At 35.2% G+C, this 25,064-nt stretch overlaps 2 protein-coding genes across 4 annotated transcripts in view; both read left to right on the forward strand.

The window, feature by feature from the left end:
• Positions 1–266: 266 nt before the first annotated feature.
• On the forward strand, positions 267–7,450 carry LOC107737226 (two pore calcium channel protein 1-like). The gene is made up of 19 exons (XM_016548685.1): positions 267–523; positions 1,300–1,382; positions 1,468–1,582; positions 2,106–2,234; positions 2,642–2,758; positions 3,247–3,365; positions 3,487–3,588; positions 3,784–3,910; positions 4,106–4,313; positions 4,423–4,567; positions 4,744–4,929; positions 5,028–5,092; positions 5,284–5,371; positions 5,473–5,542; positions 6,330–6,549; positions 6,674–6,764; positions 6,872–6,985; positions 7,121–7,233; positions 7,318–7,450. Exons 1-19 carry the CDS (start codon positions 419–421, stop codon positions 7,440–7,442), a joined length of 2,322 nt encoding a protein of 773 aa, XP_016404171.1. The 5' UTR covers positions 267–418; the 3' UTR covers positions 7,443–7,450.
• A 500-nt stretch (positions 7,451–7,950) lies between these two features.
• LOC107737225 (tau-tubulin kinase 1-like) overlaps positions 7,951–25,064 on the forward strand; it is a 36,679-nt gene continuing 19,565 nt past the window's right edge. Inside the window, exons 1-11 of one of the 3 annotated variants that reach the window (XM_016548684.1) lie at positions 7,951–8,083; positions 14,584–14,736; positions 16,436–16,583; positions 19,075–19,148; positions 19,382–19,522; positions 19,649–19,753; positions 21,135–21,143; positions 22,035–22,100; positions 22,213–22,305; positions 22,449–22,574; positions 22,765–22,919. In XM_016548684.1, coding sequence (XP_016404170.1) covers positions 14,668–14,736; positions 16,436–16,583; positions 19,075–19,148; positions 19,382–19,522; positions 19,649–19,753; positions 21,135–21,143; positions 22,035–22,100; positions 22,213–22,305; positions 22,449–22,574; positions 22,765–22,919 — 986 coding nt within the window. In that variant the 5' untranslated portion in view covers positions 7,951–8,083; positions 14,584–14,667. Of the gene's footprint in view, positions 8,084–10,692; positions 10,770–14,583; positions 14,737–16,435; positions 16,584–19,074; positions 19,149–19,381; positions 19,523–19,648; positions 19,754–21,134; positions 21,144–22,034; positions 22,101–22,212; positions 22,306–22,448; positions 22,575–22,764; positions 22,920–25,064 lie in introns of those variants that run through there. The other 2 variants (XM_016548682.1, XM_016548683.1) reach the window with 2 other exon arrangements.

The raw sequence follows: 25,064 nt of genomic DNA on the forward strand, positions 1-25,064 counted from the left end.
TTATTTGGAGGTTGAAGCCAAATGAGACATTTCCACCGTTTGGAATATGCGGGATTTAACCAATCAAATCCTACTATGGCGAGGCCTCATCTTGTGAATATTAATTAGATATGGCGTTCATCCTATCAAAGTAAGGCATCTCCTCGATGGAAGGCTGTGCTTCTTAATATTAAATAGATCATCCTCGCGTTGATTGGTGAGATGGCTTGTCTACTAAATATTATTTTGGTCACTGTGACGTTCGGTGATTTTCCATATATGAAGGCGTGGATCATAAAGTTAGCGAGGCCTTCGCCATACTAGGATTAGTAAATTCGCTTCGTTTGCAAGATGAACTTTTTCCAGACGGGATTTCCTGCGAACTGGATCTGTATTATCAGCTGCGTAAGGACAGGGAAAATTTGAGGAATAGAGAAAAATGTCTGAGAGCGAAAAACCAAAGGGCCATACTTTATCAAAGGATAAAGTTTTAACTAATGGAGGAAATAATGTTTCCAGTAACCTTTCAGATGAGATGACAGAGGTATGTTACGTGGATATGGTGTTCTTGGAAACCTGTACTCATCAATGTGCCGCAAAATGTAAACATCTAAACAGATGGGTTTAAAAAACAAGTTCAGCTTAATAGATGGAACTCTGATTCTAAGTTTAGATTGTTTGGTTTATTAATTTGGGATAGAAAGTCTCTTTGAATTTAACGCAACATGGACGATCCTTTTAAATTGTGGAACAAGAGAAACCTCTTGTCAAGAAAAAAAGAGAAGCACTAAAAAGTTAGCCTTTTGCAAACATTTCAGACGTTCTTTACCTGTTAATTGTTTATCATTTGTAGAGAACTGCATTATGATAGTCTGCCATACAAATGTAATTATGCATGGACTAAACTGTTAACTGTAAGAATAATCATGCACATATTAGTCCTATTTTTTTCAAAGGGTTTTGAGTGATGGCTGTAGTTTGAAAAGGTGTTATAGGAACAAAAATATACAAAATAGTTTTGATAAGTTGATATGTCCTATGGTGTGCCACTCCATTTAATTCTATTTTACACAGCCTTTTGCTAATTATTTAATTTATTAAGTGTTATTTATGCAGATTTTATGACATGATATTAATTGAGAGATTACATGGAATATTTGCACTTTTATAAATCCATTTGTCACTCCACAGAAGCATTTAAAATGAACTAGAAAAGGTGAGATGTGGATAAATAAATTATTTTATGTGGACTATAATGGCCTATCAAACTGGTTTATATTCACTCTTTTTGGTCTCTGGTTTTTGCTGATGTTGTTTTAGAAATTCGACCTTGCCACAGTCTATGTGTCAGATGCCCAGTATAACAGGAACATCTTTTTTGATACTTCACCACAGGCTGTGAGGTAAGAGATGATGTTCTAACAATCATGTACATAACTTGGACTATTACTAGATTATGCATTATAAAATCTGTAAAATATTCCACAGGCTGTACTTGTTGTACAATCACTGGTTCATGCAGACGCTGGTATACGCATTCATCATTGTAAATCTTGCTCTGGCTCTCTTTGAGGATCCTGCTGTTGTGCCACTTCCTATATGGGTATGACTTACATTTAAAATTTATTCAGCCAAGCAGTGGTTTAATCATTTATCCAATGTGTATTTCGTTTCAGACCTTTGCGTAGTTTTGTGAATGGGTGGTTGAATATTTCTTGAATGCTCACTGTTTCTATCTTTATTTAACTATAAAGCATGCATTATGCTCTATATTCTGAAATGAAAAATTGCCTATGATTGTGTAAACAGGGAAACTTCCTAAACACTGACACTGTATATTTAACATTTTAATATATAATACATTGTTTTAAATGTTTTAACACTGATTGAATTCGCAATATACTGTACACTCCAAGTGCATAATTTGGCTAGCAACATAAAAGAGAGCTTTTATGACATCCTGGATTCCATGCCAACCCCCCATATCACACAATGGGATATTTCCTGGAAATTCATGTTCATTGAAAAACTGCGTTTTCATTGAAACACTTTACATATAAGAACGTCAGGTGTAGTGATATTCTATAACTTTATGTGTGTGTGCGCATATGTGTTATGTTCTCTAGGCGACTTCTACAATTGAGATCATATGTCTCTCTGCGTTCAGTGTGCGGATGGTACACTATGCCAAAGTCATTCCAAAGGATAAATTCTGGAAGGATCCCAAAAATATCTGCATCATAGTCGTTGTAACGGTAGGCCTCTAATCTAAAATGCATGTTTTAAGCATATTTTTGGACTGTAAATTTCCATTTAATTTACAGGTACATAATTAGTTTTATTTTGTTCATATCATAATATATTATTCATATAATATAATACTAATGAATCAACCTCAAGTATTCCGTCTGTACAAGAGTAAATGCTGAGAAAGTAGTCTTAACATTGTGAAATGAACTTTAGCCCATAGTTTGTCATTCTCAGCAGTTCTGCATGATCACCAGGAAATGTGACGTTCACTGACTATGAGTAGACATTTAGTGAAGCCAGGCAGATGGTTTACGAGTGTCGTGATCTAGCTTGCATACCTAGAAATTTTGGGAGATTTGAATGCAACTGCATTTTTGTTTCATGACCTTTCTTTACTCTTCCCATCTCACAGCTCTCTTTCATAGATTTGACTATGTACGGGGCTCTGAAATCAACTGGCTACTTTGCCCTCCGATGGTCGAGGGTCTTAAGACCGCTTCTGTTAGTCAATGTTACAGAGGGAAGACAAGTAAGAAAACTACCATCAAAGGACAATAGATATAATTTTTTATAATCTATCTTAGCAATGTTGTATAAAAATCATCAAAAGTGACAATACAAACATTTATAATGTTGCAAAATATTTCTGAAAAAAATGCATCTTATTTCCACAAAAAATATTAAGCAGCACAACTGTGTTCAACAATGATAATAAGAAATGTTTCTTGAGCACCAAATCAGCATATTAGAATGATTTCTGAAGGATCATGTGACTCTGAAGACTAGAAATTCAGCTTTGTCATCACAGGAATTAATTAATTATATTTTAAATTGAAATAATATTTCTGTTTTTACTGTATTTTTGATCAAATAAATGCAGCCTTGTTGAGCACAATTTTTTTTAATTTTTTTTTTTATAAATTACAAAGTTTTACAGATCCTAAACTTGGTAGTGTATGTCCTTAGGGCACAAATGTCCCTCCTCCAGTCCCATTCTTTTCTCTTTTTTTTTTGTAGCTGCGCAGGGCGTTCAGGAGTATTCGGAATGCGCTGCCTCAGATCTCCTATGTTTTTCTCTTATTCATGTTCAGCGTGTTGGTCTTTTCTCTCGTGGCTCTTAAATTGTTTGGGAAAAGGTAACCCTAAATACAGTATCATCCATTTGTACCTCTGGTTTTTCTAGTTATCTCATTTGTGTCTATTGAAAAAGTTTATTTACCATTAAACTGCTCGTTGTATCTTTTTCTTTTATCCCAGGGGCCTTCTTACCATTGATGGTTCTCCATATTTCACAGACTATTTGGATATTGTTTTTGATCTTTATGTTTTAGTGACCACTGCTAATAGCCCTGATGTTATGTAAGTCTTAAACTGTTACATTTTTTTTTCTCTCTCTCTCTCTTTATCCTTTTAAGCTTTTTTTCTCTTTGGTGAAATTTGTATTAGTGTGCAATTGTATATTCAGTAGTATAAAAGATTTTCAGCAACCCACAATATGCTTTAAGCATGCTATGCAAATGCTTCTGTAATATAGTTTTTATGTTTTCATTGTAGGATGCCGGCATACAACTACAGTGTTTTCTTCACTATTTTCTTCATTCTATACATTGTTATCAACACGTATACCTTCATGTCCTTCTTTCTGGCTGTTGTTTACAGTAACTACAAAAAGCACCTTAAGGTATTCACATATTTTTCATGTCAGCATGCAAATTTCTCATGGTATTTGCACATTTACGTTGATCTCATTTTAAAGAAATTATTTACTTTAAAATAAGAAAATCTTGAATTAATATTATCTATCTATATATCTATCTCTCTATCTGTCTATCTAGTTCTAGTGAAACGCTGACTTGATTTCTTTCATGCTTCCTAGGAGGAAGTCCGGCAGCTGGTGAAGGCCAGAAGATTTAAGATGTGCCGGGCGTTTTCTTTGCTTCAGGAGGCCCGGGGTGAAGGTGGAGAGCCTGTGGTGACCCAGGCCAAATGGAACCATCTGGTTAAACTCGTCAAGCCGAATATCAGTATTGCTCACCGGGAACTGCTCTGGAGCGTCTTAGATGATCAGAATAAAGGACACATAGGTCAGACTGATTTTTCTTTTCTTCAAAAATAGGCACTTAAAAATTAAATTTGACCTCAGTTGTCTTGAATTTTCCCACTTTTCCCCCTTAATCTTCTTTGTCTGAGCAGGAAAGTTTGCATTTGTCCAGCTTGCTGATCTTCTGAGTATTCAGGTGATCACAGTGAAATCACAGCCGCACCCCATTCAAATCCGTTTCCCCTCTATGTATAATTCCCCAGTCAGCAGATTCATCCGCTATGTGGTTCATCAGAGGTACATGGACACAGAATATCTAACTTGCATTGATACTGAGACATTCACATTTTTTTTTACAACATAGCTGCTTGAGTTCTTTTTGTGACCCAGTTGGACAACGTATTGATGCCGTTTAACATGTTTGTACATGTGCTTCCCATATGGTCATCTGTTTGTTGCATTATGTGTTTCAGAATGTTTGTGTATGTCTATGACCTGATTATCCTGGTGAATGCTGTGTTCATTGGTCTGGATGAGGAGAACCCTGTGGTATCAAATGCTGAGTGGGGTTTTCTGGCTCTTTATATGCTGGAGATCATTCTCAAACTGTATGCTACCGAGCCTCGGGCATTCTTTGCTCGACATCATTTCTGGAACTGGTGAGGAGACCTTGTTTTGTATGGCTCACTGAATTTGATCACATAACACCTGTGTGAGCTCACATGAAAACAAATTCAATAAAATCTATCTCTTGCAGGTTTGATACCATCATTATTGTGTCTGCACTCTTTGGCACTATCATTAACTCAGCACTCAAACACTGTAAGTGCCCAGTATGAAGCATTAGGAGGGTTATGAAGTATATACTTATGTATTATCGTTACAGTGTACCTGGACACAATGTTGCATTTTCTAAATGTTATATCAAAGCTGTTAAGTGTGATTATAAGCATACCTTTAAGAAATCCTATTGTCTTCTCTTTGCAATCGATTGACCACATTTTTGTTTGCAGCTGGAGGTTACACAAGTCGCCAGATTTTGGACATCATTTTCGTCTTGAGAGTCCTCCGACTCGTACGCTTGGTGGATTCCATTAAGAGGTCAGATAGTTACAGCCAAATGCTAAACAAAAGTGGTTTGTGTGTGTGAAGTCTTTTAAATGCTGCCATTTGACATTAAACTAAAAAACTTACCTTTGTAGATTCCGAGCTATCATCAACATTCTTATTAAAATTGGACCAACTATTCTTACATTTGGCCAACTCATAGTGGTGAGTATTTACATATTGTTGAGGGATAGTTGACCCAAAAATGTCAGTTATCATAATTTACTCACCCTCATGTTGTTCCAAACCTATGTATCTTTCTTTCTCTTTCTTTCTTTCTTTCCTTCTTTCTTTTTCTTTCTTTTTTTCTGTACAATAAAAGTAAATGGGTTTCAGTGTTGCTTTGGACCCCATGTACTTTCATTGTATGAACAAAATACATTTTTAAATATAAAACAGTTATTTTAACTTATATTTTACAATATAACTTTTTTACTGTATTTTTGGTCAAATAAATGCAGTCTTGGTGAGCATGAGAGACAAAAAAAAATAACTAACTAAAATAAAAAAAATGTACCAACCCCATGCTTTTTAATGGATACAATACATTGCAAGCATTATACAGGCTATCGCTTAAAAAAAAAAAAAAAAAAATACAAAATGGATGAATGTGTCCCTCTTGGAAAGTATGAAAATCAAAAATGGCCATCCTCTCATTGGTGATCCATCTATTTTATGGTGATGCCACCATACCTGGCATCAAGGACACCTTGTACAGTAATAGGGTCTTTAAAAAGCAAGTGGGAGGATGCACTGCTTGATTTATGGCTGCATTAAGATGGCTGCACCTCATTGAGCTGCCATTGTTCCACCCTGTTATGGTCCTGGGACAGAGCCATAATCATTTGAAGGGAGGCAGACCCTTCATGCTGCATATTAAACTGTGACTTGTAATGAAAAACTGTCATAATTGATATGTAACTATGTATAAGTCCACTGCTGTCCTCTACAGGTGGTCTATTACATATTTGCCATGGTTGGAATGGAATTATTTAAAGGTAAAGTTCAGTTTTTTGAACCTAACTCTACAAGTCGTGATCAAGAGTACTGTGGAAACCCTCTCCTTAAAGGAACCACTTTTGCTAAACTCAACTACTGCAAGAACAACTTCAACAATGTGATCTCTTCCTTCATTGTCTTGCTGGAACTCACTGTGGTTAATCAGTGGCATGATATCCTTTACAAATACAGATCAAAACGTATTTCTGCTCCAAGGATAATGCTGTGAAACTCTAGTCTTTGAAAGTTCTAATAACATCATTATCATGCATTGCTTTTCCCTTAACTCAGCTGTACTGTTGACCAGTGGCTTCACAGCAGTCACACACATTTCAGCCAGAATTTTCTTCGTCCTTTTTCACATTGTGGTCGTCATTATTATAATCAAGTAAGAATATGGGCTATCTATTAGAATATTATTATTGTGTTTTGCTTTGAAATACAAATATGCATAATGTGAATAGTGAGCCTAATATTATAATTTTTTCCCCACAGTATTTTTGTAGCATTTATCTTGGAGGCATTCTTGGTGGAATACACAATTGACAAAAGTGACCTGCAGACTTCTCTGGAGAAAAAGATAGAGGAGCTGGAGCTTAATGTTCAACAGTATGTGCCATTTAAACCTGCTATCAAGTTATTTGATTAAAAAACAAAAAGTTTCATGGATGCATATCAGCATAGCATCCTGTTGCTGTTGATTTTGGGTTTTAACGGAGGTTTATGCGGTTTTGTGTTTGTCAGGGATGGTATGGACACTGGTCTTGTAGATGCAATGGAAAGCAATGACAATGAATTAGGTCCTTCTGAAGCTGGCAAACAGAAGCCCTCCCTCATGTTCAAGATTGCTTCAAGAAGTATTTTATTTAATTTTATTTTAGAATAGAATAGAATAGAATAGAACAGAAGTATTGAAGGACTACTTTTGCTTTATTTTCCAGGATCCAGAACTGTGGATGGACTTTTGCAGCGGATGTTTGAAACAGATATTCGTCCTGAAGATTTCAACGAGGAAGAGGAGCCAGAAAACATCAACTTCTCAAACCCTGTCTTTGACTCAGTATAACCAACATTAAAAAACATGTGAATATATAAATATAGTTTGTATCAAAGATTCTCTTTATGTATGAAATATTTGATAAGATTTATTATAAATACTTCAATATATGGACCACTAATATTCATTTTTCAGTCATCAAAGAGTATAATTTGTATATATGTGTGTGTGTGCCTATATTACAATGTAGCAACTTTTTTTCTATTTTTATAATTTTGTTGAAAAAAGGGAAATATACTACATGACCAAGACCAACAAGGATTGCTCCAGAGTAAAATGTTGTACACATACCAATTAAAATAGCAGTCATAATAAAAAAAAATAATAAAAAAAAATATTATAGCGACTCGTTTATATCTAACATATTCCCATAAGAACTAAACCATTATTTATGACTTATAAATTGCTTAGTTATAATGTGCAGTGAAGAGTCCACCAGCAGAGAGCGGAATACCGGTTGTAGAGCATCCGCTTCGTTGTGGTGGAGGTCAGAGAGGAAGAGTGATGTGTGGTGCTGATGCTGGGATCCAGACGGGCGGGGAGCAAAGCAGGGAGCATCCAGCATCCTTAGCAATGGTGGAGAGAAGTCTAAAGAGTATCCTGACGAGGGAAAAGAGGTTATGAGCCTCCAAACATAAGAAAATGAGCAGGTAATAAGCGCTTTATATTTCAATTTCGCAATGACTCGATATGGCTGGTGCTGAGATGCCAGGCCATGTTCTATTGGAGAACCGCTATCATGTTAAAACATCCTCCGTAGGAATGTAAATTAAGCCAACTGCATCCGGGATGTCTGTAAATAATATTTTTGGGTGATTGAAAAATACATTATACGCGTTTGCTGAAATTACACGCGCCTGTTGCACCCAGGTGTTGTTTATTGACTTCAATTTTGAGATTGTAGTTCTGTTTGGATGCGCTTTTCTGTTTGGATCGGTATCTTTACTTTGCCCTAATTCACTTTTCAGGGTTTTGTAATCTTAGAGACTTTTCTCTAATTTTGATTTGTTGACTAGTTTATGTAAGTATACAAAATGCACACTGACAACGGGTGTAGCCAGGAGGTGAAACAACAAATCCTACTATGGCCAAGGCAAAGCCAATGAATAATAATAAGGTCATTCTGACGTTGTTTGTTAACCTTCCTTGATCGTAATTAATATTCAGAAGCTAAGCGTTTATCACAGTACGATTTGTTAGTTGACTAGCGCAGCTTCTGTCTATCACCCAATCACGGAGCTATACAAGACGCGCGTCACTCAACGTCATGAATATTCATGTACCAAGCGTCCTCTACAGATTGTACAGAGTCACTGCATGGGTGTTTGACGCGCTGCAGTGCGGACCAGCGCAAAGGATGCGCGACCGGACAGTTGTGTTCAGTGAGAGCGGTGTCGTTTATTTATCAAAATGTATTGGATGTATCGAACGTCTGGGTAGAATAATATTGTTGTATATACTCTCTTAATTCTCTGAGGTTTAAGCTGTTTACACTATGATGCCAAAAGAGCGCGTTGATACGGCGAATTAGAGCACGTCACCTGCCAGATTTGTTTATTTGCTTTAACCTTGGACCTTTGTGTCATCAATATATGCTGCATGGTTTTTATATTAAAGGCGTGATGTTTACGATTAGATAACCAAGCGAGCTTCCAAGTGGGTGTTTTGTGGTAGTCCACTGGTTTGCAGTGCATTATCAGTGTGATTGAGAAATGTTTTAAGTTACACAGTACAGATACATATTTTAATTTGCGTTTTTCTTAATAGTAAAACCGCTATTTATTTTAACACCTGTGGACAGAATTTTAGCTAGATGGAGCATCAGTAACAAAATGCAAAAATCAGGCGGTTTATGGTTTTAAAAACGGTCCCAGCTGATGGTTTGTGTCACTGTGAGGTCCCAAATGAAGATTTCTAAACGACGGAAAGGACTGACTTTACGTAGTCTGTGTGCCAGGTAGGGTGAGAGCATCCAAATGTATTTTAAAATAGGGAATTGCCTTTTTTTGTTTTGTTTTGTTTTTTACTAAAGCATGTAAAATAATCTGGAGTAAGGATTGCAATGAAATGTTAAGTTTTATGTAAGCCAGAAGTTGTTATGCAGTGCTCTGTTAAATATTGTGTACATTTCCTACAAACTTTACTCCAACTCTGTGACATAAGAGAGAATGGGGTAAGACGTGCCATCCTCACAATTTTTGCATCCAAATATTTTGACAGGGTCCATCATATATACGTCTTCCTGTGATTGAGTGAAAGGTGTGTGTGTGTGTGTGTGTGTGTGTTTTTAGGTTTTCAAAAGTGAGTTTTTGCATGTGAAAGTCAATTTTCTACATGACAGGTAAAATAACTTTTATATCAAACCAAATGTACTTATACTTAGTTTTTTAGGCATTTAGGTATCTAAAAAGATTTGAAAAGTTTTTTTTCCCCACTTTGTATTTTATTACAATAAATAAATACATTTGGAAATAATTCCACTGCACTGAAATATTCAGAATAGTAAACCTTTGTTTTAAACCTTTCTTTAAGAAAGGGATAGTGCATTATTAATTATTTATTTTAAATACATGACAATACAAAACATGGGCCTTTTTTGAGAATTCATATTATTTCTTCTCAGCTTATTTGGAAAACTAAAGGAAAATTGGCACATCCTACCCCTGCTCTCCCTTATGCATTTGAACACAACATTTCTGCATTTATGAAAGCATTATATGTATTTACTGTCTGTCTTTTTCATTGGCCCGTATGTGTCCAAGTGTGCTGTAATTTGTGTATGTATCTGTGTCCATTTCACTGTGTTGCACACCAGTATCTTTTGTGTTTTCTTCAGTTCACAGGGCTTTCGTAACGGCGATGTCTTTTCGTAATGTCAAGTCAAAGACACATTTTTTTCATTTTGCGCATCAGCTTATGATTCAATAATGCATGTACCACCTTTCTCTGGGACATTGAGTGCAAACTGACCTTTGTGACATTCATCCTTAAGGATTGAGTTTCTGTCTGACCCATGCTTGCCTTAAGATGGATGGTGAGTGTCATGATAGTCAAAAGAGAAACTGCTGACGGTTTGAGATCATCGGCCACTACTGACCGATGTGCCAAATCCTTGATAACTAGCACAGAGAAGGAAAACAAAACAGCCGTAACGTCATATCAAGCACTGCATCAGCTCAAAGTGTTTAAAACCAATTGCTTGTTAAGTATAATCCATCTCTTCTCTTGTTTTTCTGGCTTGTAGGCTGGCAAAGGAGGGTTTTGGCGTCGACTAAATTGGTCAATTGCAAGATATTTGTCAGAGACGTAAGGTTTTTGAAGAGATTTGTGAACATGGTGAGAGAGTTACACCGTCCTTCATAGCTCCCCCCTCTCCCTTCCTGGAAATGTGGCTGCACTTCACTTATCAGAGTTTGATCACAAAATGGCTGTTGACGCTTCCCTTCCCTGGGATTCAGAGGAATTTAAATTATTATTCTTTGTTAATGAAGGTGACTTGAATGAAACCCCCTCTGCTTTTCGCTCACCGTAACCTCACATCCCATGGGTCCCCTGGAACGAAACTGAGAAAAAAGCTCACATGCAGATTAGCGGGAATAAAAGCCGTGCGATTGAATGCTTTAGTTGTTTCGCCAGCATTATGGCCTGTGTGCGAACAACACCCGTAAGACTGTTCGGAACCTGCTTGTTAGTTAGTCGCTTGTAAGGGAGAGGGTAGATAGCAGCTAATGTAGAAAATATCAAGGATATCTGTCTGTCCTTTGGCCTAAGGTGGATTCCATTTGTAATGGGAATGAAGCAATAGTATTTCCACACATTGGCAGACCTTTTACACTTTGGGTTGCAAAGATGTTTCTCATGCAGTAAAAAAAAAAAAAAATCTCCAAATATGGTCACAATAGAGTGCAAAAGTCAGTAAAAAATCCCATTCATTTTCTCCATAGGGGAATGATAACTTAAAAACCTTTAAAGACAGACCTGTGAGCATCAAGATTGATAACCAGTGGTATATGCCTTTGTTGAAGCCATCAGCCCACATTATTTCAACTTTTTTTTAAAAATAATTGTGTATAACAGCAAAATTCCTGGTGAAAACTACATTACCCCTGATTATTATTATATATATGGTGAAAAACTAATATATCTAATGGAACATTTCATGTCATTTTAAATTTGCACAGTTTTTGGAAGTGAATAAGAACAAATAAAAAAGTATTTTGATATATAAACATTATTACAGTTCAATAATTGTTTTACTGTAAATTTAATTGAAACCTGTAAAACTTAAAATGCTGCTACCATATTTTTTACAGTAAAATTCTGGCAACCACTAACAGTTTTTTTTTTTTTTTTTACGTAAGTTTCAGTAAAATTCTGGCAACCACTAACAGTTTTTTTTTTTTTTTTTTACGTAAGTTTCAGTAAAAAAAAATTACAGTACATATTTTGCAATAAATCTTTGCATAAGTCGCTTTAGATAAAAGCGTCTGCTAAATTATTAAATATAAAATGTAAATGTAAAATATGTTGTTTCTTTAAATCAATAGTTTTATAATTCTCCATAGTTTTATTTTTATTTTATGTCATTTGCAATGCTTCATAGGATTGTAGGATTTCATCATTAAAGGGGTTAAGTATACAGTCTTATACCCTTTGTTATTTTGTCTGATGTTGTGATTCACCTCGTAGCTCGTCGGTTTGGTTCATGGCTTATAACTCTTTAACAAAGAATTTTTAAAATCCCTATGGGAAAAATGAATGGACAAAATACTTCCGGAACCAAGGTCGTTGAAAACATGGGCGGTCTCTGTTTCACAAATAGCAACTGATGATTGGCTGTGAATGAAAAGATGGGAAAGTGAGGCATGAGATATAATGGTCAAAAACAAGATAAATAGCTACATTCTTCTACAATATATTCACAACGATGTAGCTAGAATAAAGAGCTCATTGATAACTGGCCACTGCAGGGTGTGGAAATGCTGGCTTAATGAACTTCAGTTGTATCTCAGTGTTCAGAAACCAATGCATCGTGATTAAACTCTTCACTGCTTACATTCCGTTGCCAACTCATGTGCATTCGGACCAAACAAGCTTTCAGTCTTTTATATATTTGTTAACTGCATCATTCATCCCTGCCACTACCTGTACAACATTCAGACTTTCAACTTCCAGTCGTTTTCCCCAAATCTCCTTGCAGATCAGTGCAGGTGTCAGGAACTTGGCACATGAGTTGGCAATATAACGCTCTGTCACTCTTCTGTGTCTACCTTATATCATAGTGCAGTTTGTTCCTATATTGTCTGTAGAACACTTCTCTAAGATGCTGCACTAGAGACTTCAGTTCTTGACGGATGCTGGGCTGGGCATGAGTTAGCGATTGAGCTACTGAATCTGAGCCGAGCTGGGCCCTGCATGTTTAACCAACAAAACAATGGTGCTGCATGCCAAATAGCATGTTATTGGGTTTTAATATGCATCTTAACCTTAGTTCTAATATGCTCTTAACCTTAGTTTAATAGAATGTAACTCCAAAATTGAACCTTGGAGTAAAGTTTCTGTGCTCTAATAAGCGTTTAGAGTTTTAATTTAGTGCTGAACTTAATTTGTGCTAAAAGGCTGATGTTTAATGTAAAAGTGGGACAATGGTATTTAAGTCTTTAAAAACTGAATGACTGACCAATACAATTTATTATAAATCATCTGGTTTTAGAATTAGAGATTGACGGATATAGTTTTTTTATGACCGTTGCCATTTATATTTGTTTTTAACAGTTTTTTTTTTTTTAATTAATTGTTCTATTTGTGCTTTCTGACTCAATACTAACTAGGCTACATTGTGTTTAATAATAGTAATAATAATAAAATGTCATATAATTTATTCAATAAAGACATTAAAATATTCAGTTACTTTACATATAAAAGTTTTTTAAAGTTTGAATGCTGTTTTTGTAAACCAGATTCCGTTGTGCTGTTTATTGGTAAACTTTAAGCTCTGATAGCTGATTTAAAAAAAAGTGTGAATATATGTAAATAATATATAATATATATAAATAATAATAATACATTTGTCAAACTGATTATCGAACTGACTCTTTTTACAGTGGGAGTAGTATTTGGCCTTGTTATTTTAGGGATGCACGATATATTGGTTATTAGCTGATACTGGATATTCACAGTATTTGTACATGTTTGTTTTCCCTATTTTAACATTAAAATTCACTCAGAGTTAACCTTTAAAAACACTAAAATAATTTAATAACACTGTTAAATTGAGCTTTAGACAGTCTCAAATTGAATATGTTTTTTATATATATACTGTATAATATAACTTTGTGATGCTCAAATTTGCTTGTAATATTTAAAAATGACTGATTTTAGTTTTTAGTGTTTTGTTTTTAATTTATTTAGACAAAATAGTATATAATTGTAATCAACCATTTGCCGTTGACCATAATGGCTTATCCATATCAGACAGAATTTTAATGTCAGTGTGTCCCTTTTTGGTCTAGCTTGGGATTTGAATACCATTGCTGTAGGGCAATAAGATAAATGTGTTAATTTCAATAAATTGTTAATGAATATTTTCGGTGTTCTGATAATGTCTTCTGTTTAAATCCTATCAGAAATGCCCAGCACGCTTACAGTAATGGAACTGTTTTAGTATCCCCTGTTTGTACACTTCATAAGCTACTTGGCATCTATACAGTAGCATGTGGTGTTAGAAATATCCTCACAGTTTGTTTATGCGGGCTAGTGCGTGTCATTTCTTCTTCATTCACTTGATTTCTAGACTTTTCTCCGCTGTCTATGGCTATTTTATTTGCGCAGGTATTTGGGTCAAAAAGTATGTGGGTCAATGGATGTGCCTAGTAGACCTTTTCTTTCTCTGCTAACAGCATAGTAACATTAAAATGCTCAGAGTACATTTTGCCTCTTGAATATGTATCAGTAATTAACTGCAGGAATAAATTGGTTTTTATCTCATAACTACTTTCTTAAATCACACATTCCAAAGATAACGGCTTTCTTTGGAATGTTAGCATTTGTTGAAGTTTGACTGGCCACTGCATGTAGAAGCCAGCTCAACTGACCAAAAGCATGATAGCAATGAATAGGTAATTTAACACATTTTGGTGGCTTTTCACAGATAAATGGATCGTTTAAGCTGGGGGCTGCCAGAGTGCTCTCAGGGTTGCAGTGCCTAGCGCCAGCTCTGCAGGACAACGCCAACATGAACGGCACTGCAGAGCAGCAGGACATTCTGCCCCCTAACTGCATGGTCAAAGAACGATGGAAAGTGGTAGGTGTTCAGAAGATCTGTACATGACATTTGTATACACACAGGGATGCACAGTAATGCACCAAGATAAATATAACAATACAAAACATCATGTGTGCTTTTGCTTTTTTTGATTAGTGACCTAAAAGTAGCACAGAATCCTAAGTAGTATTTATTGTCTTTTGTTATGCTTCTATGCATTAAATAATAATAATAAAAAAACCCTGAATGTCTGGATTTTTTTCTGAGGTTTGGAGTGTTAAAAAAACATAAGGAATGAAAATAATTATTAAAATGAACTTTAGTTAATGAATTAGGATTATTACAATACCTTTCAAAAGCTTGGGGTAACAATTTTCTTTAAAGAAATTAATACTTTTATTAATCAAGGATGTATTAAATTGATCAAAAATGGCAATAAAGACAAAAAAAAAATCCTGTTTCAAATAAATGCTGTTCTTATGAACTATTTATCAAAGAATTCTGAAAAAAATTTATCATGGTTTCCACAAAAATATTAAACAGCACAACTGTTTTGATAATAATAAGAAATGTTTTTTGAGCAGCAAATCAGCCTATTAGAATGATTTCCGAAGTGACACCGGAGACTGGAATAATGGCTGCTAAAAATTCAGCTTTGCAATCATAGAAATAAATTACATTTTAAAATATATTCAAATATATATAAGGTTATTTTATATTGTAATAAAAGTTCATAATATTACTGTTTTGACTATATTTCTGTTCAAATAAATGCAGCTTTCGTGAGACTCATTAATATATATAAAATTATTTAATGATATATTATTTATAAATGTAATTTATATACCATAATTCATTCATATATTAGTTAACATGCTATGTTGAAGATTTTCAGTAAAATTACATATATAGGTGCTTATATAGATGAAAATATATATGTGTGTTTCAGACACATATCTTTTCTCCTGTTCTGAGTAGATTATGTAACAGTAAAACTAATCGCTCTTTTGACCCCAATCACTGGGACTGTCTTGTCAAGAGACATTACAAAGAGATAAAATTCCACAAAATTCCCAGTACAAAGGAGAAGAGAATCTTCTCGCATGACTGCTCAATTCCAGCCAGAGTAAATAAATGGGCTCTTGACTTCGAGAGAACTAGAGGAGAGAGTGACATTACTGGCTGTCAAATAGACAGGAGGATTTATGAGTCATTTGAAATGAGAAAACTTCTGCTTTGCTTTCTCTGTTGTCTATTGGAAATGCATTAGTCTGTATTGTGAAATTTGTAGCACATTTATGCAAAGCTGACTAATGTTTGTCTGCAGTGGGACTGCTGCACTATTGCGTATCCCTGATCAATAGATGTGCCCTCTAAATTGGTAATCAATGAAACAAGGATTATTCACGTAGGCTATACATGTTTATGTTACAGTGTTATTTGTTGAGTTTGTTGTTTGAAATGTATATCTCAGGAGAGTGAAACCAAGGTATTATTGAGGCACTTGAAATGCAGATATTACAAAGGGCTTTTTAATGTTTCCCAAATGCTTTGTCTAAAAAACGCTTTGAAAGGCTGCGTGCATTTTTATGAGATCATCAAGCATTGATGGCACTTACATTGGGAGGAAAACAACTGTTTCTCGCACTTCAGGTTTCATACCTGAAATCATTAGCAAATGAAACGCAAAAAGAAATGTAGATAACATCCTGTTGTGTTTTGTTTTTTTGATGTCCAGCTGAAGAAAATAGGTGGAGGGGGGTTCGGGGAAATCTACGAGGCGTTGGACCTGCTGACTCGGGAGAATGTGGCGTTAAAAGTGGAGTCAGCTCAACAGCCCAAACAAGTCCTGAAGATGGAGGTGGCAGTTCTGAAGAAACTGCAGGGTAAGGCGTGGTTATCATTAGTTGATGGTATTTCGGGACAGTATCAACATCACTTTGACATTGACAAAACATCATGTTGTCCAGTAGCTGAAGACAAATTCCCGACAGAAATACTCCTGGTCATTCGTGTTGTGAAGTACCTTTTGACCTCTTAAAACTGTTTTTGTTATAATTTAAAGAAGTGTTTACTCTAAAATTGTATACCGGGCTTTTAGAATATGCTCTGCATAAACTCAGACACTTCTGATTCAGTCATTGCAGTTCAGAAGTTTAATTATTCAGCAAACACGCATTTAATTGATCAAGTAAAGACATTAGGTACTCTTCTTTTGAAGGCTGTTCTTTTGAACCTTTTATTCATCAAAGAATCCTGAAAAAAAGTATTGCAGTTTCCAAAATAATATTAAGCAGCACAATTGTTTTCAATATTGATAATAATAAGAAATGTTTCTTGAGCAGCAGATCAGCATATTAGAATGATTTCTGAAGGATCATGTGACACTTGACTGCTGAAAATTCAGCTCTGGCATCATAGGAATAAATTACAATTTAAAATATATTCAAATTGAAAACAGTTATTTTAAAGGGGTCATATGATGCTTTTTTAAAGATCATTATTTTGTGTATTTGGTGTAACAGAATATGTTGACATGCTTTAATGTTCAAAAAACACATTATTTTTCAAATACTGTACATTATTGTAGGTCCTCTATGCCCCGCCTCTCTCAAACGCTTCGTTTTCTACAAAGTCCCTCCTTCCAACAAGCGCAGTCTGCTCTGATTGGCCAGCTGACCCAGTGCATTGTGATTGGCCGAACACCGCAAGCACTCGTCGGAAATGTAACGCCCCTTACCATAATCGCGAGCTTTTCATCTCTCAAAATAAATTTAAAGACAGAGCCCGAAATGGGAACAGAGTCTCGTGACAGACACAGTGTTGAAGCTGGTATGTGTTTGCAGTACACAAGCCACGGTTAAGACAGCTGACACCACTTTGATGTGACGCTGTCTCTCGAAAACTTGAAATCGCATCATATGACCCCTTTAAATCGTAGTAATATTTCACAGTACTACTGAATATTTACTGTATTTTTCATCAAATAAATGCAGCCTCGGTGAGCTTAAGAGATGTAAAACATTAAAAAAGTCGTACTGACCACAAACGTTTGAATGGCAATCTGTATTTTTAACCATCTATTGAAATTTTTATATTACCATACTGATTTATTTTTATCTTATCCATTTCTATTATTTACTGATGTTTGGTCTGTTGTTTTCCTGTCAGAAATGATGTAACTTTCTGGAGGATGATTTGGTTAGTTAAAAATGAAATCACAGAGGACTCACAGGATAAAAAGTGATATTGAGGACACAGGAAAAACCTATAAATTGATTTCTAATTAAGATAGTAAAACATGTATTGTTTGAATCATTTCAATTATAGAAAAGAATCAGATTGAAGAAACAGGAGCCCTGTTGTGTTTCAAAGGCTTAATACTAAATGATTTATGCTAGTGGCGTTTTATTTTATACAGTATTTAGTTGACATCATCATGACTGAGGCATTTATTAAAATCTGTAAAGACTGACCATCCCATCAGAGTGGACCATGTGTGGCACATTGTATATTTAGCACTGTGAATGAAGCGGCAGTAACAGCCTACGTGACTACGAACATGTGAAGCGGCCTACAGATCATACAGCCAAGCATACACACACTTATTCTGATGATTCAGTTCAACAATTAGTCATCAGAAAGAAATAAAAAACAACTAAATATGAAACTCATCATACTATAATATAGATTCATACGTAACAAAATAAAATGAAATATTATTAAAAAAATATATACAAAATTATATTAGGTATATATAAATTGCTGAAATGATTTTTTTTTTACATTTATTTTACGTTTAGTATTTACTCAAACTCACAAAATACAAAAAACATTTTTGACACCAGTGTTATTTTAGTATTATTTCTATAATATTATAGTATATATTCATATTTTGAATTAAATTAAAAAAATATATATTTTCAGTTGTCGTAATTTTAGGTTTATTCATTACGTTTTTTGTCGTTTTTGTTTTTTAATTATTTCTATTTTGCTTTCATTTATTTATTTATTTTATTTTAGAAGTTAAAATTATAAAAATGAACGTTTAATTATTTTTGTTACTTGCCAAGGCAACATTTCGAATTTTCTTTTAAGTTTTAAGTTTTTAAGTGTATATTAATATTTTATTTTATTGCAGCTTTCAATTAAAAAGCTTTCAGTTAAAAATTATTTGAATGGTTTTAGTGTTAGTTAACAATAACGACACTGATTGACACATCTGTCAGTAGATTTTGGAAGATTTTTTTTGTTGCTTGGCCAATTGAAGATAGTTATCTTCGTACTTGGTCTTTTAATCACCCTGACCAATAATGTAATTTTTTAAAATATTTTCATAAATGACCTGGCCATGTGTTATGTTATTTTCCTTTTTAGGTAAAAACCATGTGTGTAAGTTCATAGGCTGTGGGCGAAATGATAAATTCAACTATGTCGTCATGCAGCTGCAGGTAAACGATTCTCTATCATAACTAGTCGCATATACAGTCACATCAAATCTCATCAACACCAATGCAAATAAGTAACCCTTAACTAGATTGGTGATTTATATTTCAGTCAAAGAGTGAGGAACATTTTATGGTAGATCACCATCACATGCTGTTTTCTCTGAAATACTGTGACTGTGTACTACTGGTGATATGGAGGTGTGAGGGCTTCAATTACACTTTGTTATCACTCTCAGGGTAGAAACCTGGCAGATCTCAGGCGAAGTCAGCCACGTGGCACCTTTACCATGAGCACAACCCTCCGCCTGGGAAAACAGATTCTTGAATCCATAGAGGCCATTCACTCTGTTGGCTTTCTCCACCGAGACATCAAACCGGTAATGTTTAATAGCTTTCCTGTAATTGCCTTCTGATTGTGTGTAGAATAATAATACAATGCATCACTGTCATTAGGTTTCCTGAAGTGATTTTATTTATTAAGGATCTTTGGATTTTCTTTCCAGTCAAATTTTGCCATGGGAAGGCTGCCTTCAACATACAGGAAATGTTATATGCTAGATTTTGGGCTTGCACGACAGTATACAAACACCAATGGAGAAGTCAGACCGGTATGTTACAATTTAATTCAGTATTTTTTAATACCTTTCAGTATAATTCATTGTAGATTTAATTATTTCATGGTTAATTTTGCTCATTTGTTGTATGCGTTTAATAAGGGTACATGATTCCTGCACTGCAATCAAATGTGACATTTCTGTCATTCAATATTATTGATTACAATACTACTGAGATAATAAGTTGTCTTTTGATTGCCACTGAAGGTCTGGTTTTATTAAGAAGCACCTGAGATTTATTTGAGCAATAAAAAGCTTTTTTCACTGTAAGAGTGCAGGCTCGCAGAGAGACGAGCTGAAAGCTCATGAGAGGTTTACAGAGCTCTCTGAATCAGACACTGGGCTGTTTCCTTTTTTAGCTCATCACAAAGAGCTCTTCATTCGCACATGTTCCTCTCTCCTCCATCTTTCACACTGTCTCTCTATTTCTCTGTACATGCAGGTTTTAGTGCAGCGGTATGAATATTTAATAAGACTGCATGCATCAGTGAGCAATGCCCCCAGGTTCAGCCTGAGAGGGTGTAATATTTTCAGCCCTCTCTCTCTCTCTTGTTCAATCTCTCTACTGTATATCCCCCTCATTCTCTTTCGCCTTTCATTTCTGCACAGCTGAGTCAGCTGTACTCATCGATTCAGGCAGGAAACTGAGCGTCATTCGTTTATCCATCCATATCTGTCTGTCTGTCTGTCTATCTATCGATCTATCTATCTATTTATCGATCTATCTATTCTAGTTCAGTGCTGCAGCATTGAAGTGGTTTGGCTGTGTTTTTCTCCTGCAGACTTCAGGAACTGTTGTCTTTTTCTGAAGCAGATTGAAATTTTGGTTTAAGCTGATTCAAAACCACCTCTCCAAATCAAATAATAACTTTAAAATGTTAAACAAATAACAAAACAGGATTAAAACCAGGCTGTAATTTTACTGTGAAGAAATTTATTTGCTTAGATTTTTCATCCATTCTGTGGTGCATCACATTTATGGGATATGAATAAATCATTTCAGGTTTATAAATATTTTTGGTGTGCTCAGAACTGTAAATGTCACCTTCTGTTGAATGCGTTCAGTGTGAATAGTACAATTGAGTCATGCTGCCATGTTTGTTTATTTCTTTGTTCATATTTGTTGATGTTATATATTTTTAATTGTACTCTGGTACTGTTTTGTTGTATTAACATTTTCTATGGACAGCATTTGAAGTGGATTGCATGGGGTCATTTGTATAATTTTGCCTGGTGCATTATTTTTGCTTTTTCTTTTGTTTGACCATCTTGTCTTATTTTTGCAGTTTTCGTTTGGGGTTTTAAGTTATGACGTGCATGTCTGACGTATTTCTCCATCTGTTCCCTTCTCCCCCATACTCTCACCAATGGAAAGACTTTCATTGTGAGTGACTTCATGGAACTTTCATCTTTGTTTTATAGCTGAACTTTCCACAATATAAAAAATAATGCACAATTTTGTATTTAAATTTACGTAGAAGTACTTAACCTATTCCTTTCATATATATATATATATATGTTAGGAATAGGACAGGAAAAGCACATGTTTATTGGAATAAAAAATAAATTGAATGAAATTAACTGAAAGTTGTGCACATAATATTCATTCCACATATAATTTCAAGTTTGATTCTTAATCATGTTCTAATCCAAAGAAAAGCTGATTTAATATAAAATGTAATACATTTAATAAGTCCATTAAATAAATTCATGTCGAATAATTCTTGTGAGATTTACCTTTATGTTCAGCAAAAGTGCAGTCTTTATAATTGCCAATAAAACAGTGAACACGACAAGAGAAAATTAACTGCATCTAAATGAAATGTCATTTGTTCTGAAACAGATGCTACTTGTCACGTCATTTAGTTAATCAAAAAGAAATTAGAGCAGGTTTGTGAGAGAGACCCATTGGGACTCATAGACACACATGCACGCACAGACACACAGGTACATTTACGCAACCTTTTGCGTTGCGTGTTCACTGTTCTGTAGTAATGTAACTAGCCTCTTCTTTCCGAGTGTGTTGTGCACTGTTAGTCCCTCTCCTGTTGCTACTGTAATGAAAGTTATAATGCATAAAATTATACAGTAATGCACAGTAAAAAATAATTCTGATTTGTTTTGATTTACCCTAATACAGTGGGTACGGAAAGTATTCAGACCCCCTTAAATTTTTCACTCGTTATATTCAATTCTACTGTAAGTACATTACAGATAACAAAAATTAAAATGCATTTATCGCGAACAGATTTTCCTAATACATTTCTGCTTTCAGCCCAGAACTGTTGCAGGATTTCGAGGGACTGTTAGATATGCATCTGTGAATGCACATAAAAACAAAGTGAGTGCTTAATTTAAGTCAACTTACTGTGAACTTACATCAAACAATGTATTTTACAGAAGATAAAATCATCTAATGCTTATTTAATAGAATTCTTGTGTTGTTTTTACAGGAAATGGGGCGCCATGATGACTTATGGTCATTGTTTTACATGCTGGTTGAATTTGCTGCTGGGCAGCTGCCGTGGAGGAAAATCAAGGACAAGGTGCTCTGACGTTCCTTACCTGGTTTGAAAATTAGTGTTTATGTCTTATGTTTTATTCAAATAGTTTATTACTTTTTTAAAAAGTTTTATTCTGTATCAGACCACCATTGTTAAAATCTACTGTTTGCATCTGCATCATTTAGGAGCAGGTTGGTCAGATCAAGGAGCGCTTTGATAATAGGATGCTGCTTAAACACATGCCATCAGAGTTTAATGTCTTCCTGGAGCATGTTTTAGGCCTTGACTACTACACCAAACCTGACTATCAGGTACGTACACTAGAAGCATTTTATCGCTCTCTCTCACACTCTAAATATATAATATTTGCAGTGAAATGCAGTGCTTTTCTGAAATGTTCTTATATATAACATGTAATATTTCAAAGGCAGCATTACATTACAAATTTCATTATACAGATATGAATGGTCTTTTGTAAGGTGTTCTCTGTGTCTGTGTCAGCTCCTGATGTCAGTGTTTGAAAACAGCATGAAAGAACGCATCGTCACAGAGAACGAGCCATATGATTGGGAGAAAAGTGGGACGGACTCCATGATATTTGCCACCACGCCGACAGCAGCACAGCAGAACACACGGCCTACAGCGGCTATGGTTGGGTATGAACCGCATGCATGTGTGAACACATCACGTGTATATGCCTGTGGACATGTGACTCTATCTAGTCCTGTGGCTCAGTGGTAGAGCATTGCGTTAGCAGCGCAAAAGGTTGTGGGTTCAATTCCCAGGGAACACACATACTGGAAAAAAATGTTTAGCCTGAATGCACTGTAAGTCGCTTTGGATAAAAGCGTCTGCTAAATGCATAAATTATTATTATTATTATTATTATCTATCTACCTATCTATCTGTCTATCTATATATATATATCATTCTGCTTTATTGTTCACAAGATCCTCTTGTACTGTAACTAGGGATGCACCGATGCAGGCCCGGTTCTACGGGGGTGCTAAGCACCCTCAAACGAAATCAAAATCACCCTCAGTTAAAGCTGTATTAATGGCATTTTATTGCAGATTTGGCAAACTATCCAGTGCGTTATGGTTTGCGCTCTGGAGATCGATTTCTATTTCAACGTGTTTTTGCAGCGTTGAGCAATGTAGCCAATCACAGACATATCTGTTGATTTCTTGAATCAGAGGCGTTTAAGTTAGAATCCACTCACCGCTCAAATCGCCGGAGTTTTTGTTCAGGTATTGTGTTCAGCATGAATCATCTCATTATATCAAAGTGTTGACGCGATGTAAATAAGAGATTCGTTGTTCAGCGTAGAGAACTTTATTGATAATAACGCATCTTTGCATTATGAATGGAGCGCTCTTTGTGCCATAGCAACAGACATCACTTATATATATATATAATATATATATTATATATATATATAGAGAGAGAGAGAGAGAGAGAGAGAGAGCACCCTCACTATTTTAAGAAGCACCCTCAGTGATTTGATTCTGGAGCCGGGCCTGGATTTATACAACTTTTGAATAGTCTCCAGTTGAATGCACAGTGTGAATTCACCAATGAATCAGCATTGGTGTCTGTGATTAAATTTTTAGCAATTGCAGCTCCTTCACAGATGTTGGCTTTGTGAAGTTCTCTGCGGTTGGGTTTTGTGGAAACAGGGTCTTAAAGTGAATATTGAGGATAGCTGTCACTTTACTGCAGTAAATGTGTATTGTTTGAACACAATCCTTCTTAGTGTTTGACGGTCCCTCACATCATTCACTTTCGGTTTTTGTGCACTATTCTTCTTCTTTGATGAATCTCGCCATGTTTTGTGTACATAGTCATAATAATTATAAAGACTGTTGTTCTTAAAACACCAAACAATTGGGCTGTTGAGGTTAAAGATGCTCCTGCAAAACAAACTTTCATGATTTGCCCTTTTCGAAAGTTTGACAAATCACCCATTTTACCCATTACTTGTACTAAACATTAGACTACACTGATTTATAAACTACAGAATATAGACCAGGGCTCCAGACTCGGACTAAAACATTTGCGAGGTCGTTTTTTGCGAGGTCGTAGTTTTTGCTGAGGTCGCCAATGGTGACTATATACATTTACGTTATGATCTAAGAATTTGCATGTAATGCCTTTTTTCCTGATTGTTCTGCGATTGTTGTGTTGATGTAATAAACTGAGGTGATGTGTGTCAAAGTTTTAGTGGAAAAAAGGCTTTCAAACAGAACCGATGGTTTATTAATTAACTGCGTGAAGGCACTGAGCTGTATAATGTCTGTTGCATAATCCTATCGCTGCTGTCTGCACTTTAATGCTAATCAAATAACAAAAGACAAAAGATTGCACACTATTCTTGACTAAATAACTTTTATAACTTTCATAAGTGTAGCGGACCTCATCTGAATGATGACCAACACTTTACTGATGTTTTATTAAGTTTATTGCGTCCTTTTTCACTCCAAAAAAATCACCATAAGAGCTAAACAAAACACAGCACGAGAAGCAACTCATGCGACACAGCAACTCTCTCTCTCAGTTGCATTATCATCAACATACAGCGAATTACATAGCGGACCTTGAATGATGACCAACACTTTACTGATGTTTTATTAAGTTTATTGCGTCCTTTTTCACTCCAAAAAAATCACCATAAGAGCTAAACAAAACACAGCACGAGAAGCAACTCATGCGACACAGCAACTCTCTCTCTCAGTTGCATTATCATCAACATACAGCGAATTACACAAAACACTTATTACAACTAACAGTAAACAAATATA

This window comes from Sinocyclocheilus rhinocerous, unplaced genomic scaffold (assembly GCF_001515625.1).
Source record: "Sinocyclocheilus rhinocerous isolate Xijiao unplaced genomic scaffold, SAMN03320098_v1.1 scaffold1275, whole genome shotgun sequence".
In the NCBI taxonomy this organism is placed as follows: Eukaryota; Metazoa; Chordata; class Actinopteri; order Cypriniformes; family Cyprinidae; genus Sinocyclocheilus; species Sinocyclocheilus rhinocerous.